The following is a 19563-nucleotide window of genomic DNA, read 5'->3' on the forward strand; positions in this document are numbered from 1 at the left end:
GCAACACACACACACACACACACACACACACACACACACACACACACACACACACACACACACACACACACACACACACACACACACACACACACGCTGCTGTTATGGGGGCGTTGTTAGTATTTTGTTTGTTTACAGCCGCTTGACTGACATATCTACTGACCAATGGGAATCCTCCTCATCCTGGGGTCTCGCTTGAACCAGGAAGTGTTTATGACTGCTATAAGTAGTTAGCAGCGCTAACAGGCGGACTTAGAGCGGATTAAGTTAAAACAGTTTAAGTACAACTGCAACTTGTAACCCTAACCTTAACACACCAACGGTAAATATGAAACCGCACACTACTTAATTTACTTTGGCAATTCAGTATTTAAAGCAGCGCGTAATGATCTCTGCTTGTAGCAACAAGCTAAAGTACATTTAGCATCATAATAGATCCTGGTTTGAGCAAAGCAGATAAACATTTCATACATTATACACATACACGTATGCATTATCTATAACGTATACATTATATGTATGTTCCCGCTCTGGACAGGCACACATCTGTATGTTTGATATCCATATCCATAATGTCTATATAATATCTGTATCTATAATGTTGCATTTATTTTCCTCCAGACTGCACATATACAGACTTTAGGATCTTTATTTTCTATATAGGGTCATATTGTAAAGGCTGCGTTCCATTTAGAGGCTCTGGCCTCTTCCGCCTCCAAATGGAACGCAGCAGTTAATGCTTTGACTGTTTTTCACGTTTGAGTGAATCTCCAAACCTCCAAAATGTGACAGCCAACAAGTGACAGTCTTGATGTTTGTGCTCCAGATGTCTCCAGAGCAGCTTGTGGTCCACCAGGCCAGGAAGTCCTTCCAGACCGGAAAGAGCAGATCACTGGAGTTCAGGATCCAGCAGCTGAGGAGCTTGAGCCTCTTCTTCGCTGAGAGACAGAAGGACATAGCAGACGCTGTCAGACAGGATCTGTGCAAGGTGACACACACACACACACACACACACACACACACACACACACACACACACCACGCCATCAGAGTTTTATAATGTGGGAGTGAGTCACACATGTTTAAGTCTTGAGTCTTACCTTTGCAGTGAAGTTAAACCGTTACGCTTCCTTCTTGTTTCAGAGTGATCTTGGGACAGAGCTGTTTGAGACTCTGGGCCTGGAGGCAGAGATCAAACTGGCTATAGAGAAGCTGGCAGAATGGGCAGCACCTCGGCCGGTGGAGAAGAACCTCCTGACCATGTTGGATGAGATTTACATCCAGCCGGAGCCCCTGGGAGTGGTGCTCATCATCGGGGCCTGGAACTACCCCTGGGCCGTGACCCTCCAGCCCCTGGTGGGGGCCATCGCAGCTGGTAGGAGGTTGTTGTGTCTAATGCAGCCTATCAGTCTGATCTGATGGTTAGTCACTGTCTGATCTTTGATTTTGCTATATTCTTCAGGTAATGCAGCAATAATCAAGCCCTCTGAGGTCAGCGGCCACTCAGCACGGGTCATGGAGGAGCTTCTCCCTCTCTATCTAGACAAAGTGAGCCTCCCTCTTTACCGTCTTTACCCTCAGGTGCATTCCTGTGTCAAACTCCCTGCATCTGCTCTCTGTAGGAGCTGTACCCAGTGGTGACAGGTGGAGTGTCAGAGACTCAGGAGCTGCTGAAGCAGAGGTTTGACCACATCTTCTACACAGGAAGCAGCACAGTGGGCAGACTGGTGATGGCAGCCGCAGCTCGCCACCTCACCCCAGTGACGCTGGAGTTGGGAGGGAAGAGCCCCTGCTACATCGACAAGAACTGTGACCTCAGAGTGGCCTGCCGGTGGGTCTGTAGAATATGACAAAGATTCAGCTTCTAACCAAACACACTGCGGTGCCACCTGGGGCGAGGTGACACCCAGAGAGAGCATCAGTTGACTTTAAAGTTGATTGTAGCAGTGAAGCATAAACCAACTAAGAGAGCATTCTGTGTAGCATAGGTATACCTCCAACAACCTGAGACAGAATGGGGCCCTCTGACCTGAACGCTCTGGACCAGCACCTAACCCTAACCCGTGTGTTGGTACAGCTGCAGTGTTTCCACTTCACAGCTGGAAGATGAGAGATTGTTTCATTTGTCTCTGCCAACACAGTCGCATCACGTGGGGGAAGTTTGTCAACTGTGGTCAAACCTGCATTGCTCCAGACTACATCCTGTGTGAACCCAGCATCCAGAGACAAGTACTGGAGGAGATGAGGAAGAGTATAAAGGTTAGTGAGTGAGTGAGTGGGTGAGTGAGTGAGTGAGTGAGTGAGAGTGACAGACGGAACCTTTCCTGTAATTTTGTGTTAGTGTTTACATTTTCCTTAACAGAACATAAGACCACTTGGCCTGAACATCCTGGTTTCAATCTCACTAACTTAAACTAGTTAACTTAAACTGGACTCGTTCTGTGGCATTAATAGATTTGTTTTGCTTCGGCTCTGTTTTAGATCATATTTAGTTAAGTATGTTTGTATTTTTCTTGGCATATGGCAGGAATTTTACACTGATAACCCAAAGACCTTTGAGGACTATGGGCGTATTATTAACCAGCAGCACTTTAAGAGGATCATGGCTCTCATGGAAGGAAGCACAGTTGCCATTGGAGGAGACAGCGATGAATCCCAGCGCTACATAGGTCAGTGTATGGAGTATCGGTACATGCTGACATACTGTATACAACAGCAACCATGGTCTTCCTCTCTCCCTGTAGCTCCCACTGTGTTGAAGGACATAACAGGCGACTCCAAAGTGATGAGGGAGGAGATCTTTGGTCCATTGCTGCCCATCATCTCAGTGAGCGGAGTGGACGAGGCCATTCAGTTCATCAAGGACAGAGAGAAGCCGCTCGTGGTCTATGTGTTCTCCCATGACAACAAGGTGAAAATGCATCCTCATGGAAGTGAACTGGTACATTGATGCTGACATCATACCCACAATGCTTTCTTTGACTTACTGTGGTGCTCCACTGCAGCTCATCAGAAGAGTGATAGCTGAGACATCCAGTGGAGCGCTGCTGGCTAATGACTGCCTGGTCCACTTCACCATCAGTGCTCTGCCCTTTGGAGGAGTCGGTGAGTGCAGTCCACATCTGTCCACATCTGCCTGCACCTCATTCATCCAGATGGCTTAAGGTTTTCAGGGAGACATATTTTGCAAATCTTACGGTCAGAGTTCACAGCTCAACTCATCTTTGTTTGTCTAGAATAATGTTTTGAAGAAGTGTGTTTGAGTGGAATTGATCTGAGTTTTATCAAAGAAACACAATGTGGACAAACAGAATGAGGTCAAACTGCTGTGCTCTGATGTGCTCCCACATATTTATGACCTGTCCACCAGATTTGTTGTAACCATAGCTTTGATGCCTTCCTTGGCTCAGGTAACAGCGGTATGGGCAGCTATCATGGTCGCCACAGCTTTGACCAGCTCAGCCACCTGCGGAGCTGTCTGATCAAGAAGCTGGCCATGGAGGGAGCCAACGCCATGCGTTACCCCCCGCACACAGCCAAGAAACTCCGATGGGCTCGCTTCTTCCTGCTCAAACACGTCAATGTGGCCAGGCTGCAGCAGGTGGCGCTAATGGCCATGTTAGCGGGCCTGGTGGCGTTTGTGGTCAAGGTAAAGTAACCGGAGCTGTAACTCCTCTGGACACACACACGCTTCCTCACACACTCAGGGTTTATGTGCATTTACATGATGGGATGGAGCTACATGTCCATCACCCACAGAGCCAATCAGCGTTTTTCCTGCATCTCCAACAAACTGTGTGATCTGTGAAGATGTAGAGACGCAGTGGAGTCTACGGTAAGGGTTGACGTTAGGGGCTGTGTGTGTTGTGTAGCTGGGATGATTTGTTATTAATGTGGCCTCAGTATAACAAGTGTAAAGATCCTTGGGTGTTTATTGAAATGGTGGTTGGATGAGCTGAGACACTGAGTTCTGTCACGGTGGAGTGGTTTGACCCGACGCCGGCTGCCAGTGGGATCAGAACTGCTGATTGTTCCAGTGCGTCTGCAGTCTGGTGTATAAAGCATGATTATTATGGTGTTTATCTTTATTTTAACAACATGCATGTAGGAATGAAATGTTGGAGTTGAATTGAGTTACAGTGTGTAAATGATTGGCTTTCTCTGTAATGTGTTCATATAGTTGGTAGGGTTAAAATTAGAGGGTCAGAGGGTCAGCAGGTTAGGGACACAGTCAGTGTGGAGGTTCACTTTATGATTGAAGGTCAGACAGATGGATGTGATTTTGTGTCTTTTGTGTTTTTTTTTGACTTTATATACTTGCATCTTCTCCACCTGTCGTTTGACATTAAACTCATTTTGCATCTTCATTTTTAATGACCTCATCAGTTTTGCATCGCCGTGAGGTTTCACAAACAGATGAGACCACGTCAAAGATAATCATGGGACTGTAATGGGAGCAAGCAGCTTCCTGTCAGGGCTCCTAACCCCGCCCCTAACCCCACTGGGATGGTTGACAGCCTAGAGAGACGTTAATGCTCCAAACATGAAACATTCTAATGTGCACACACAGTCTCAGAGTGTTACCAGCCAGGTTAGCTGTAGCTACTGACAGAATCACCATGGATCCAGGAAAGCGTAAAAGTCAACTTAAATATGAAAATGAACACCGGACTTCTGCGCTGTTGTCTCTCTGTCTCCCCTACAGGCCGCGTCATGCTGCCACGGTGCTGATGTGTTTGGAGCTGCTCTCTATTTATACCATAAACGCAGAGTGACCGGTCTCTGGCTCACTCTCTTCCCGTCCGCTCTCGCTGTCAGTCACTGGGCAGCTCCTCGTTGTGCGTTGCTGGCACACTGTGCTTTTTGTTCATCTTTACGCACTTGACCCGTGTGGGTTAATACTTTATCTTTTAATTTTTATACAATTCTATTGTCTTTTGTTTCTGGTTCTTTTCCCATGAGGTGTGTGTGTGTGTGTGTGTGTGTGTGTGTGTGTGTGTGTGTGTGTGTGTGTGTGTGTGTGTGTGTGTGTGTGTGTGTGTGTGTGTGTGTGTGTGTGTGTGTGTGTGTGTGTGTGTGTGTGTGTGTGTGTGTGTGTGTGTGTGTGTGTGTGTGTGTGTGTGTGTGTGTGTGTGTGCGCGCGCGCGTGAGTGAGTGATTGACCCCAGCCTTGTGCTCCTGTATTTTGCTGTATTCTCCCTCACCTCTTCTCTATGGCTCTTATGTTGAAACGTTTCATGCCACTGATGGTCTGGTTGCTTACAGTGCAGCTCTTCCTAATGGTGTTGGGTTTTGTTGTGGCTCTGAGCTGTACTGGTTCGCCCCCCTAGCCTAGAGAGAAAGACAAACACAAACACCTGTTTTATAAACGGTATCACCTAAAGTTATACAACCATGGTCACATTTTCCTCAGAGACCCTTTCTTTCCAACAGTGGTGCGTTTGTGTGATGACTGTTTACAGCCGGTACATTTTTCCCAAGATAACCAGATACAAGCTCCTCCCCCACATACCCACAATCCCACTGGTTTTGTACCTTGACACAACAATGGCTTTGTCTCTGGACAAAGTACAGCATTGTTCAGTGACTCTAACTACAATGTAGGCCCCTCATCCATCCACCCTTTAATTACCCAGCATGCTTCACTCTCCTCTGCTAAATAGCTCCTTTTGTTGGAGCCTAAACATGTGTTGACATCCACGCATGTGTGTGTGTGTGTGTGTTGTCATTCACATAGCTGTGATCTGTCTCTTCCATGTGGTGTCTTGTGTCTTCTAGAGGTTCCTGCGATGAAGATGAGGCTCTGATTGTCCCACCGCACTGCTTCTGAAGATCCTTGGACGCTCTCATAGACACAATGAAGCAGCTCATTCATTCATGTGCACAGAGGTCCTATATCATGAAGTCTCACGTCTGTCACATTTTATGGACTGTGTTATTGTTTTGCTGCTCCTGTGTCTCCATAGTGACACAGGTGGAGGCTGTTTGGGTAACATAGGCGTTGTAATCACGAGGATGTGTCACATGTCCAACATTACATTACGATCATTTGGCAGACGCTTTTATCCAAAGTGACTTACATTCCATGACCACCCTTCGCAGAGGGGGGAGCAATTGAGGGTTCGGTGCCTTGCTCAGGGGCACCTCGGCAGGGACTCGAACCGGCAACCCTACGGTTCCCAAGCGGACCCTGACTGGTTCTGGTCTCAGGAGGCACATTTTTCATCCTACGTTCAATCGGTGTCTAATGTTTCATTGGCTGTTCTTCTTACTGAATTCTAATCTTGACATGTTTGTATCACGTGTCGCTGATGACTCCATTCATAGGGGAGGGGCTCAGAGTTATTCGCCTCTTCCAAGGCAGAATCTGCTGGAAGTTTGTCACCTTTATGTTTCTCCTTTTAAAAAAGAAGGCTCTATTTAACTTAACATGTAGGATTCAACCTCTGGAATTCTGCAATTCTGGAGAAATTGGATGGATTTTTCCACAGCTGATTTTCCCTAATTCACAAATAATGTTTCTCCAGATGTGTGGAGAGTTGGACTGTAACCCTAACTGTTGCACAGTAATTTCCTTAAGAATAATAAACTTTCATCTTATCTTATCCTATGTGTTTTATGCTTCTGTGTTTATATTCAGAACTATCCTCACCCAGGTTTGGGTTAGGGTGTTTCTCATTTTATTAGACTCATTTCTTATTACACTTTAGTCCAATTCAACATCAACAAACCTTTAAATTATTATTGTCTTCATTTTATTTGATGATTGTTTTGTTGGTATGAAGATATGAAGGTCAATCTGTAATTATTAATAAGATCCCAAGGTCAGCATAATATATATATATATATGTGTGTGTGTGTGTGTGTGTGTGTGTGTGCGCGCGTGCGCGTGTCCTGATGTTATCAAGGCTCCCACACGTCTCAGCTCTGCTTTGAATGGAGCTCCTGGTTCCACTGAGTAAACTGATCTCAGAGCTGCTGCAGAGCCGTAAACACTGTACAATGAGCGTGTGTATGTGTGTGAGGGAGAGTGTGACTGCGTGTGTGTGTGTGAGAGAGAGAGAGAGAGAGAGAGTGTGTGCACCTTTCAGACGCCTTCCAGCCTGCACGGCTCATCATTAAGCCGGTAAATCGCGCAGGGAATCGGCTAGACGTTTCACCGAATTGAAGGTAAATTGAATTCTTTCTAGATTCTCAGTCGATGTGATCCACGTTTGGATCTTCTTGAAAAATCTAATGTAAACAGATGCTAAACAGGACTTTAGTTCAGTAACTGACGCTCGGTCATGTCGCTGTGCCAGTTTGAGAGGCCGAGGTTTCAGGTTGGAAGTTTGAGGTTTGACGCTCCGGTTTGCCTGAAACCAGCGCATCGCCTGAAGTGGTCCACTGGAAACACGTCAAGGGGGGTTGGGGTTCGGGTCAGGTGGGCCTGATCCATATAGATTTCTGGTACTGATCCAGATCAGTGTCGGTGATGTGCTGTGCTGTGGAAATGTGTCAGCTGCTTAAATCAACCAGTGAGGTTATGATTATGATTATGGTTGTTATAGTTTAGAATGAGACACATTCCATTATTGCGTCTCCCAATAAATTAACTTATCAGCACTCGATGCTATTTATTTACCTTTAAATATTTCCACCAGTGTATTTATTATAACAGTTTGAACATGTATGTGGAACATGGTCCCATGTGCGTCTTTTTGTGGCTGTGAAATGGGTGGAGACAGAAATGTCCCAGTAAAGTTCATGTTGATGTTGATGAGCAGCCTATCAACAAAGTCACACATTAATCAGGGAGGTAGACATTGATCACATTGCTCACAGTGAAGTTGAGCTGTAAAGTCCATTCAAGAACCTTTAGAGTGGAATTTTCCCCAGATTTCTGAAATCCCAAATGAGTTATGAATTTCAAAACTGTGAATCCTTCAGATTCTCACTATGATCCACGGTATCATAATCATACAGTGAAGGAAACAAACTCACTTAACCGTCCAGAAATCTGCTGAATATTAAATATTTCACCTGAATTATCCTGTAAAGAACACGAGCACAATGATCATGTTCTGTAAGGAAACTATACACAGAACCTCAACCTGGTTTGAGTGAAATTCTGTGTAAAATAAGGTTCAACCTCATTCTTTTTACTTTTTATCAGGATAATATGATGTATTTTTCATTTTTGTTTACGCATCTACAATCCATCTTTCCTCTACATGAGAAACATTTGAATGTAGATAAGTAGAATCAGCTGTTAGCTCCTGGCTGTGCGGTGTTCCAGGCTGTGTTCCGTCATGGAGAGGCAGGTGGTGCAGCAGGCCAGGGAGGCCTTCCTCAGCGGCAGGACGCGACCTCTGGAGTTCAGACTGCAGCAGCTCAAAGCCCTGCAGACCATGATCACAGAGAGGGAGACCGAGATCTCCACTGCCCTCAAACAGGACCTCAACAGGGTGAGACTCAAACATGTGAAGCTCAGGTCTTTGATGCTTAGTCAGTCAAGTTGCAAAACATATATTAATGATCCAAGTTTGAAAATGATCCAGGTTGAGTGATAAGGAAGTCCAATCTCTGTATCTGAATATTGTCCTCATCAACAGAACCTTGGACTCACTGGCTGCCCCTAATCACATTTCACTGGGTTAGGGTTAGGGTTGAGTCAGTTAGTAAATTTAGTCAGTCTGGCCTGTTTTTCTTGATAAACTGAGAGAGAGAGAGAGAGAGAGAGAGAGAGAGAGAGAGAGAGAGAGAGAGAGAGAGAGAGAGAGAGAGAGAGAGAGAGAGAGAGAGAGAGAGAGAGAGAGAGAGAGAGAGAGAGAGAGAGAGAGAGAGAGAGAGAGAGAGAGAGAGAGAGGAAACAAGAAGAGACAGAGTGAGGGAGGGAGAGAGAGAGAGAGAGAGAGAGGAAACAAAAAGGGACAGAGGGAGGGAGAGAGAGAGACAGAGGTAAAGAGAGAGAGAGAGAGAGCTAATGTAAATGTAACTAAAATATGATTCATATAAACAGGACAAAATCTAAAGAGACAAATTTTCTTGTTTTCATTTAAAGAGAGAGAGAGAGAGAAGCTTCATGCAGTGCTGATGGACTGATTACTGCTGCGTCACATTTTATGTGTAAACTATTGGCCTCATAAACACTTTATGTTCACGCCTTATCTCACTTTATCTGGGTAATAACAGCCAATAACAGATGGATGCTGTTTGGATCTCAGTAGGTGGACTATTGCACAATATCAGTTTACATTTAGAATTTTAGAATGGGAGGTGAACAACATGCTGATCCAGTCTGTACTTGATGGGATAATAAACTAATTCATCAGCACTTGATGCTGTTTATTTATATTATATTTCCTGGTACAATTTATTGACATATGGGACCACTAAGCCACGTTTCATTACAGATCAAATTCAAAGACAGAATACTTGCCCCCTGTGCTGTTTAATGAAATAACCTGGTCACACTCTTGTGTTTGTCCGATGTTATGGACCACTTCATCGTTGTGCTGTTTCCCTGCAGAGTCAGTACGACACGCCGCTCCTGGAGCTCATCGGTGTGGAGAATGAGATCAACCTGGCTATCGAGAAGCTGGCTGAATGGTCGGCACCTCGGCCGGTGGAGAAGAACCTCCTGACCATATCAGATGAGGTTTACATCCAGCCGGAGCCCCTGGGTGTGGTGCTCATCATCGGGGCCTGGAACTACCCCTGGGCCGTCACCCTCCAGCCCCTGATTGGGGCGATCGCAGCTGGTAGGAGGCCTTTCTCTCTGCAGCTTCAGAGATGATGGAACCAGAATATGAGATAGTGTCATTGATCTAAGGGAAACTGTGCACTTGTGTATTTTGATGTATTGTTTTCCAGGTAATGTTTGGAACTTGAAGAACAAGCGATCCACGGATACATCTGACCTGATCGTTCCTTATTGTAGCTAATTTAAACTAATCAGACTGTGGATCCCTTGAGCATTCATCAGCTGGTGATCTCATCGCATTCCCTCTCTTTCTCTCTCCCTCTGTAGGCAACGCAGCTGTGGTGAAGCCGTCAGAGCTCAGCGAGTACTCGTCCCTCCTCCTCCGGGCTCTGCTGCCTCGCTATCTGGATCAGGTCTGAACACCGGCTACTATTGTTGATACATAAATACTCTGCACAGTGACTGTAATGTGTAACCACTGCACTACACACTCTGTCTGTCCATCTAACACATCCACATCGCCTTGGAAACTGAACATGAGATTGAAGCAGTTTGGAGGAGATTACTCTGTATGTTTGCTCTCTGTAGGAGCTGTACCCAGTGGTGACAGGTGGAGTGTCAGAGACCCAGGAGCTGCTGAAGCAGAGGTTTGACCACATCTTCTACACAGGAAGCAGCACAGTGGGCAAACTGGTGATGGCAACCGCAGCTCGCCACCTCACCCCAGTGACGCTGGAGCTGGGAGGGAAGAGCCCCTGCTACATCGACAAGAACTGTGACCTCAGAGTGGCCTGCCGGTAACACACAGCTCATCTCAGTTCATGTCACCGTAGAGGAAGATTCTGTCTCTGCCTGTGAGGGCGTCAGATACACACAGAGAGATATCATAATTAAAGTTACTATGGGTTGAGTTTCAAGGTCAAGGAGTCAAATTATAAAAGTCAAATGTACAATTTAACTTTCTGGTGTTTTGGCAACTAAGGGAGAAGTGATTGCTGGACATTCTCTCACTTACACTATGTGGGGCTGCTGATGACATCATAGCTTTAGCTCCTGACCTTGTGAGACCGTGTGTTAATTAACTTGAAAGTCAATCATTCATTGTCCTTTTTTCTCATTCATCATAGTACCTAACTTATTGTACTTCTACTCTAGCTCTAGTTCTGCTCTTAGCTGTTGGTTTAGGAAGGAAATGCGCTTACGATTTCTTGTGACCTGAAGTTCTTTTATCTACCTTTGTTGAACACACTTATTGTAAGTCGCTTTGGATAAAAGCGTCTGCTACATGATCGTAATGTAATGTAATGTAATTCATTTATGACATTTGGCCAGCATGTTACATTGCGGTCAATCATTGACCAATCAGTCTTCCATTTGGATCATTGTTGGTTTCCCTTCATTCCAGCATGGTGACAAACTTTGTATCATAACAAAACACACCAAGGTCTCATAAGCGCATAACATAAAGTCTCATTACCATCATCTGGCTCATATTTGGATCTGATCTGATGTCCAGCAGTCAGTGGTCAGCTGCAGTTTGTGATTCCAAAGTTGATTTCAGGTGAACTACATGTGTCACAGTCTGACTGATGCCTTGCTCGTTTGCAGTCGTATCACCTGGGGAAAGTTCACCAACTGTGGTCAGACATGCATCGCCCCAGATTACATCCTGTGTGAGCCCTGCATCCAGGGCCGAGTGGTGGAATGCATCCGGCTCACTCTGCTGGTACCGACCTCACTGGAGGCACTCGCTTCATTTCATGCACATTTATAAAATGTCTGTATTTTGGGACATTGTTGGACCATTCTGGAGATATGTTGCGCTCAGTTTCCAAGTCTGTAGGCCTTCTATCGGTCTATGGAACAAGTCTGGATCAGCCACGGCGCTGTGCAAAAAGTTATTCCTTCAGTTAGGTTACATTTTACACTGAAATGTCATTCCATCTATTTTCACGGATTGCTCTCCGAGCTTTCAAAGTCTTACTGACTCAGCAGGTGAACACCAACTGCCTCCAGAATGATACAACTTATTAAAAACAATATCAGCGTCCTAGTTCACATGTAAATGAACCATGGATACTTTCTCAAATCACATTATGCAGTCTGAAGGTGTTTCTCTCTGCACACAGGAATTCTATGGTGCTGATCCCAAATGCTCTCCAGACTACGGCCGACTCATCAACCAGCGTCACTTTAACCGAGTCCTGGGTCTGATGGAGGGCTACACTCCTGTGGTGGGAGGGCAGAGCGATGCCTCACAGCGCTACATTGGTAGGAACTTCGTAGTTCAGACATGAGAGTCTCAAAGTCTCTGCTGTGGGTAATGACCTGATGCTGACAGTAACCTCGTCACAATCCAACACCACAGCGCCAACGGTACTGAAGGACGTCCCCCCTCACTCCAGGCTGATGCAGGAGGAAATCTTCGGGCCTTTGTTGCCCATTGTGGCCGTAAGTGACATGGACGATGCCATTCGCTTCATCAACGAGAGGGAGAAACCTCTGGCACTTTACATTTTCTGCTCAGACAAGAAGGTGAGAGAAGCACCAGGAAGGAAACGTTCAATCGTGGTCTCAGTATTTGTATGTCACACTGCCATCCCCCATGTCTGTCTAAGGCCTCTAAAAGGATGATTGAGGAGACCACAAGTGGAGGGGTGACTGTCAACGATGTCATGATGCAGTACACCCTCAGCTCGCTGCCCTTTGGTGGTGTTGGTATGTTCATTTAAAGCTGATTGACTTTATCATAGCTGTGCTCGTTCACTCGTCAGTCCATTATGCTTGATCTCAATAATGCATCTCACTTTGTTTGACACGTTTCAGCGTTTAAGGGGCCAATCAATAGTCACATGTATATATGTATATAAGGATCTACCAGTTTTATGCACAATTTGAATTTGAACATCAATCATTTGAAGTAAAAAATGTGAGTGGATGGCACAACATTGTTCAAACATAGTTTTTGCACATAAAAGCCTTTAAATGAAAACAAGAAAAAAACATTTGTCCTGTTTATATGAATCATATTTTAGTTACATTTACATTAGCTCTCTCTCTCTCTCTCTCTCTTTACCTCTGTCTCTCTCTCTCCCTCCCTCTGTCTCTTCTTGTTTCCTCTCTCTCTCTCTCTCTGTCTCTCTGTCTCTCTCTCTCTCTCTCTCTCTATCTGTCTCTCTCTCTCTCTCTCTACCTCTGTCTCTCTCTCTCCCTCCCTCACTCTGTCTCTTCTTGTTTCCCCCCTCTCTCTCTCTCTCTCTCTCTCTCTCTTTCTCTCTCTCTCTCTCTCTCTCTCTCTCTCTCTCTCTCTCTCTCGCTCTCGCTTTACCTCTCTCTCTTTTTTTCTCTCTCTCTCTCTCTCCCTCTCTCTCTCTCTCTCTCTCTCTCAACCCCACCTGGTCCAGGCAGATGGCCCACTTAGGGCCCGGTTCTGCCTGAGGGTTTTCCTCATGGGGGATGTTGGGTTCCTTTAAATGTTCCTCCAGATAGCGTTTGTCATGATTTTGGTGCTATATAAATACAGTTGTATTGAATAATAAATGTGTGGTGTTGTGTGTTTGTGCCTCCTCCAGGTCAAAGCGGAATGGGACGCTACCACGGCAAACACACCTTTGACCAACTGAGCCACCAGAGGGCGTGTCTGGTCCGCTCAATGGGCATGGAAAGGGTCAACCTGGCCCGGTATCCGCCGCAGGACCGTCAGCGGGCACGCAGGGTACGAATGGTTCTACGTTCGCCCATGATCGACTTCTCAAAGAAAACCTTCGTCTGGGCAGTCACCGCTACCGTCATCGCCTTTGGTCTGTTTGTCACCCTGCTGGTCATCCTGCTCATAGCTGCAGGCCTCAACTGTACCTGCTGGTACTGGAGAGGCTTTTATAACTAGAGAGAGTGACATTACAAGAAGCAGGAGTTCTTTCATAGAATTGAATGTTCTGTGTTTGGGTTTTTTGGGTTTACATCGTCCAACAAAAAGCACCATTCTTTTTTTTGGTTCATACATAATGATAATTTCAGAATAATCATACATTTGACCGTCTACTGATCTTACTGCTGACAATATTTAACAGATTACTACACTGCCCTTGTTTTGTTTATCATCAGCATCTCTTATACTTGATCAATGCCAGTGAAGTCTGAAACACTTCTCTTCTGAAAAGAACATTTCCCTTTAGTAAACTGCATTATTTTATTTGATCTATTCAACCAACAAGATCAGGAACACTGCAACAATTCAGCTCTGTATAGATTTAAAACCTAACTTGTAATTGTAGTGCTAAAGATCATTTACACTGATAACAGATCAAAACAGATAGCGTTCACCTGCTGCAATAAGGAAAAAAGCCTCCTCATACATTTACCTTTATGTTTCTGCATTTGGAAAAAATGCTGCAAAATTCTCTTGTTATATTGTTATATATCTTCAGTAATTTGTTTTATATTGTGAGATTTTATGTTGAAAAGCAGGGGTGTTGTTTGTTCACCATGTAGCTGTACTTCATCGTCGACGTCGTCGGTCTGTTGTGTTGTGTGTGACCAGGTGACTAGTTGACTCAGTGACTAACACTGCTGCTGTTTTCTAACACACACGGTCTCACTCACGGTCATCTGCTGTGCTGATGTGGATGTAAACAGACTTGATCAGCAGTGCTGTTGTGCTTTCTGTGTCAATCTTTGATTTATCAAGAGTTTGTTTAATAAAATGAAAATATAACTGGACAAAGTCCAGTTACAGCATCTTGTGTCATACCACATGTAGTGTACAGATGGCAGCATTTAGCTGCAGAACACGTGGAAGAAACCTGGAGTGATTAATGTTCTTCTACGTTAATGTTAAATTTCTATTCAAATATCTTTTTTGATGCTAGTTTTTATTGACTGATTTCCAGGAAATAAAAAAGGATCTGCAGAGATTGAGGCTCAAATCAAACTCTTTCGATTTCTTCTACAAAGCTCAGTGTTCTACGATGAATTCATTTGCTTTCATTTTGCATTTTTGTTATGTAAAAAGATTGATACATAGATATGAATACATCTGACCTGTGAACAGTCGTGCTCATTGGTTCAGACTGTTGTCCTTAACCCAAACGTATGCATGCAGGTGTTTTTCCATATAAATATGATATTGTACATTGTGGCCATAATGATTCAAATTTTACTTTGCGCAGTTCTACAAATAGCGCAAGTTCATCCCCAGAGTATTTAGGCCTCTTATTCAGGTTAGATACCCATTTAGCATTGGATGCTACACGTTCCTCTGAGATGCTCTCTTAAGCCCAAACTGACAGCTTTATTACTTAACAGGGTCTTGGATACACAAAGTTTAAGCTTGTAAACCAGCTGACATCTCAGCAGCTCTAACAACCTCAAAGAGCTTCCAGGAGGTCTGCTGCCTGAGGAATACGACACAACTACAATCAGGGTGAGCATGAGTCTCCTCAAATAAACAGCTGTTCGTAGGTCCATTATTCAGTCAAAGTCCACATAAGTCAAATGAGAATGTCAAAGGTCATACGTCAACACTGTGGCAACATGACCGAAACAATGATAAAGCTTAAATGATCAAATGTACAGTTTTACTTTGTGACACATTTCAGCTGTGAAGGCAGAGAAGGACACAGTTCAGTAACATCAGTCAGCAGCTGTTAATCACTTCTGTTCATCTTCTGCTCCACTCAGCTAAAGAGTATGTGAGACTTCATTAGTGTCAATCAGGCGCCAACTTATCCTTAGGCATTGGAGTTTGGGGGTTTGTGGATCTTCATCGCTTCATCAGAACCTGCTCAGGTAGACGGCAGGGGGAGGAGCTTCCCCCCGGCCCCCAGGCTATGGAGCCAAACTGGTGACAGTGAGGGGGATGACGCTTCGAAATTTGCGCTGCGATTGAACTCAACACTTCGGTTGAGGGGGGGTGCACGCTTCGAAATTTGCGATCTGCCGGTCTTTCAGACATTTTTCGGATCACTGGCTCGGCTCGCGGACTAATCGAGTGAAGTTGGATAATTTCCTACGGCACACCTGACGATCTCTCACGGCACAATAGTGTGCCGCCGCACACCGGTTGAAGAACACTGGTCTATGACATTGAGTGTGTTCCTGGTTTGACCTTAGCAAGTCCAAAGAAGAAACCTTGTTCCTTTTGTGTTTGAATACCAACCATGAACTTTGTCTCAGTGTAACTTTGAAACCACAAGTCATAGAACCAAATGTCTCTCCTTGATTGATTGAGTCGATCATCAGGGCCCATTTGCTCTATGTTTTACACCATTTTGTATTTTCAATTTCCGAAACAGTTTTTTGTATTTACTGTTACGATGTACTGTCAATTGTCTTCAAATGTTATATGTGTATGTTACACACATGGGCCCATGTAACAGAACCGTCTGGCTTCAGTATCACAGAAAACAATTATTCATCACATATAATGTTTTCATTCACCGCCCGTACAACACCAATGATCAAGCCACCTGATCAAGTCACCTGATCAAGTCACTGTTTCTTCATCTAATGCATCATATTCATCATTATTCCTCTTTCTTCTCTCTCTCTCTCTCTCTCTCTCTCTCTCTCTCTCTCTCTCTCTCTAAAAATAATGTCAAAATGTATGTGTGTGTGTGTGTGTGGCTCCATTATTGATCCTGAATGTGATTTGGAGATTATGGCTGAACATCAGACATTCTTATATTCAGTAAAATCACTGTGACTCATTCACTGAGGGGCTTTGAAGTGTATCTGCATGCTGCTGTGTCCTTTGTTGAGGAAGTGGAATCAGTGTGTTACTGCAGCAGAGCGATGATCACTGCTGCTAACGTAACACAACAGAATACAAAGTACTGAGTGATGCCAATAAATGAGGCTTGTGGAAGTTAACCTTGTGTGTTTCTCCACCCTGCGATTTGTGAGTGTCAGCCAGTTAACATTATTTAAGGGTTGCTTCGGTCACACATCAACCTGACCTTGAGATGTGGTGTTATTTTTCAGTCGTCCTATGCAAATGTGCCACGTCCAAAGATAAATGGCATACACATGAAAGCAGCCCAACATATGGCCTGTGTGTCTGCTTAAAGCCGGCTGAAGCAGGAAGGAGGTCAACGCACCAACGAGCGAGCCTCTAACTTTAGCTTATCAGTGGCTGTCTTTCCCTCCATTTCAAACTTTTCCACATTGTTATCTTTCATGTATCATTCATTCCTTTCATTTAGTCTACAAAAATGAGGTAAGTTGTAGTAACACTGTATTAGAGCTGCACTCCAAACCTTTACCTCCACTATAACCAGGCCCTCCTTAAAATGAGCATAAACCAGGTTAAATCTTTTTTGAACTGGACTTGCAGGCGGAAGAGGTCCAAGCACCCTGACACGCTCCCTAAACCCACATGGGGCCAGTTTCATCTTACATCTTCCCCTTATGAAGCAGATAAATAAGTTAATCTTAAATACTTGGTTTTATAGAAGCATAACTGTCGAGTCACGTTTTCCAGGTCAATGGTGAGTTTGTTCAGAATAATTTTGCTGGCCGTTTATATTTGGTCTTTTGAGATATTATTTCAAATATATTGTATATTATACATGACACTATATTTCACCCTGAGCACAGCACAAAGTGCTAAATCCAGGTCGATGGTGTAAGTTGGGACGAGGACACAAACCAATCTGATCCACACAGCGATCAGTGTCTCTGAGCCATGATGGCCACAGCATGTGGTGCCTCACACTTGGTTATCATTGAGTATGTGTCTTACTTCATTATTGCGCCACCCCCATGGTTGCCTATTGGTTGTCAAGTGTCATTCTTATACGTGTGATTAGATCTCATACCTGCACGACAGGTTGGCCCGCAGAATCACTTTTCAGGCAATTCTGACGGAAGAACGAATGAATAATAAAAAACGCAGTGTTTCTGTGTAAAAATGTATCGTTGCTGTCAAATTGTGATGAAATGAGCTTAAACTCTTTGTGGGACCTGCTGAGGAACAGCCATGTCATTGGTTAAAGAGAGATCAATCAGAGAAGGACGCACAGCTGTGGGGTTTCCCAGGTCTGGTAGGGGATTCAGCTAATTGGAGAAAGGGAGGAGTCCTGTCCTGCGTCTGCCTCAGGGCTTCATGGAGCAGACAAGACCTCAGCTAATTCTGTCTTCAACTTTGCAACAATGGGGTCCAGGCAGCTTGTTGCATTTGGGTTTGTGCTTATATGCATCAGGCTTCTTTATGCACGATCCCTCGGTATGAAAATGCCAATCTACAGGCGGCTCAATGCACAGAAGCCTGAAGCAGATCAGCCGAGAGCAGAACCTGAGAGAGAGCACTCCAGGCCCTTTGCTCAGGAACCTGCCGTTTCCCAGACAAAACAGACTCAGCAAGCAGTTGTACCGCTTGCCTGGAAATTCCCAGAAGATCCAGTGGAGCCTGAGGCCAAGGCTCCTCTCAACTTTGACCTGACGCAGCCAGCGGCAGACAGCCATGTAGCTGTGCGTTGTGGGGAAAGTGTGATCCAGGTGGAGGTCAGACAAGACCTTCTGGGCCGTGGCAAGCTGATCCAGCAAGAGGAAATCGCACTTGGTGGCTGTTCCGCCATTGATGTAGATGATTTGTCTCATGTGCTGATATTCAGATCAGAGTTGCATGGCTGTGGCAGCACACTTGTGGTATGAGCTTGTGTCACTCCAGTGCATTAACACCAAACTTGGGTTTAAGTAAGTCACTGACCTTTGTGATCCTGTTTTTAGATGGCCGAGCATGCCTTCATTTATGCTTTTAAACTGATCTACCACCACAAAGGCTTTGGAAAGGCTAATATTCTGAGGAGCAGAGGGGCCGTCATTGGTGTGGAGTGCCACTACCCAAGGTGAAGCACATTTATGCAACACAGCCTGCAGAGCACCAATGAACACTGAATGATGTCTGCTGGTTCCACATTTAGTTTTCCATGTTAATGCCTGTCTTATCCTGAATATCAAAAATAATAAAAGCAGCTAATGTACAGCTTTCCATTTAGAAGCATATTCCAACATGTTTGCTGAAGTATTTGGTGAATCTTGTCCTCAACATGAACGACGAATGAATGGAACTTTGAAATCTGAAAATTTGTTTAAACCGTATACACCATTAAACCAGCAGATCTAATAAAATACAAATCAGACTTTGGTGTCAAATCCTCACTGTGTTCCATGTGCACTTACACTCATTACAGACAGCATTTTAACACAAGGTGTTAATGGGACAAACGGAGACCCGGGCCGTCCCCAGTGTCTGTGCAGGCTGTGATGATGGCATGATGAGTCTGAGGACTTGGTCACACTTGTATATTTTCTTTGCTTCTCAACAGTGAAGCATCTCTGACGCATGTATGAAGTCAGCAGATTGTTCATGTTTGTTTGACGTGCAACGTTCCACTGTCGGATGCATTTTTGATGTGGCACAGTTTAGGTGTAATGTCACCAGTTTAACCATTATGGTCTGTAACATGCAGTTCTCCAGTTCCTGTTGGGATGTCCTCTGAAGATGCTCATGCTCAAGGAAGAGCCCAGATTCCCTCCACACATCATGTCTGGTAGATTATGGCAGCATATTTCCAAGGGAACATTTCACCCTTTGAGGTGGTGTTGCTACTTTGCTTTGCTGTGTTTCAGGATCAAGTGATTGCATATAGACACTTCAGCTGATTGCAGTGATTTTGTATTGAGCCACTTGGTTTTGTTAATTGTGGAAGTGTCAACACTCTATTGTTGCTATTGCTGGAGTTTAAATGTTAAAATAATGCGACGGGCTTGTTTCAGCGCTGCAATCAATTCTACACAAAGCCCTTGAGATTTCGGATGAGTTTCCAGTTAATTACTGGAGATCAAAGATTGTTTGTGGCAAAAATGGATAATGTGCT

At 44.6% G+C, this 19563-nt stretch overlaps 2 protein-coding genes across 2 annotated transcripts; both read left to right on the forward strand.

Moving 5' to 3' along the window:
* The first annotated feature begins 5 nt into the window (after window positions 1–5).
* LOC142988087 (aldehyde dehydrogenase family 3 member A2-like) lies at window positions 6–5889 on the forward strand. The gene is made up of 11 exons (XM_076137093.1): window positions 6–322; window positions 827–988; window positions 1144–1375; window positions 1463–1548; window positions 1623–1831; window positions 2142–2259; window positions 2528–2669; window positions 2745–2911; window positions 3006–3105; window positions 3411–3649; window positions 5779–5889. Exons 2-11 carry the CDS (start codon window positions 827–829, stop codon window positions 5791–5793), a joined length of 1470 nt encoding a protein of 489 aa, XP_075993208.1. The 5' UTR covers window positions 6–322; the 3' UTR covers window positions 5794–5889.
* A 1189-nt stretch (window positions 5890–7078) lies between these two features.
* On the forward strand, window positions 7079–13660 carry LOC142988086 (aldehyde dehydrogenase, dimeric NADP-preferring-like). The gene is made up of 10 exons (XM_076137092.1): window positions 7079–7170; window positions 8279–8447; window positions 9512–9743; window positions 10013–10098; window positions 10274–10482; window positions 11294–11411; window positions 11815–11956; window positions 12054–12220; window positions 12304–12403; window positions 13258–13660. The coding sequence occupies exons 2-10, from the start codon at window positions 8292–8294 to the stop codon at window positions 13569–13571; spliced, it is 1524 nt and encodes a 507-aa protein (XP_075993207.1). The 5' UTR covers window positions 7079–7170; window positions 8279–8291; the 3' UTR covers window positions 13572–13660.
* Window positions 13661–19563: the final 5903 nt, after the last annotated feature.

The sequence above is a fragment of the Genypterus blacodes genome, unplaced genomic scaffold (assembly GCF_046128005.1).
Source record: "Genypterus blacodes isolate CSIRO-AG114 ecotype Tasmania unplaced genomic scaffold, CSIRO-AGI_Gbla_v1 ptg000293l_1, whole genome shotgun sequence".
Taxonomy (NCBI): Eukaryota; Metazoa; Chordata; class Actinopteri; order Ophidiiformes; family Ophidiidae; genus Genypterus; species Genypterus blacodes.

Bases quoted from the DNA above. Each gene is read 5' to 3' on its own strand.
- LOC142988086 (XM_076137092.1), top strand. From the start codon at position 8,292: ATGGAGAGGCAGGTGGTGCAGCAGGCCAGGGAGGCCTTCCTCAGCGGC. The intron at 10,483-11,293 runs GTAACACACAGC...GCTCGTTTGCAG, and splicing joins GACCTCAGAGTGGCCTGCCG to TCGTATCACCTGGGGAAAGT. The intron at 12,221-12,303 runs GTGAGAGAAGCA...TGTCTGTCTAAG, and splicing joins TTTTCTGCTCAGACAAGAAG to GCCTCTAAAAGGATGATTGA.
- LOC142988087 (XM_076137093.1), top strand. From the start codon at position 827: ATGTCTCCAGAGCAGCTTGTGGTCCACCAGGCCAGGAAGTCCTTCCAG. The intron at 1,549-1,622 runs GTGAGCCTCCCT...TGCTCTCTGTAG, and splicing joins TCCCTCTCTATCTAGACAAA to GAGCTGTACCCAGTGGTGAC. The intron at 2,260-2,527 runs GTTAGTGAGTGA...GGCATATGGCAG, and splicing joins AGATGAGGAAGAGTATAAAG to GAATTTTACACTGATAACCC.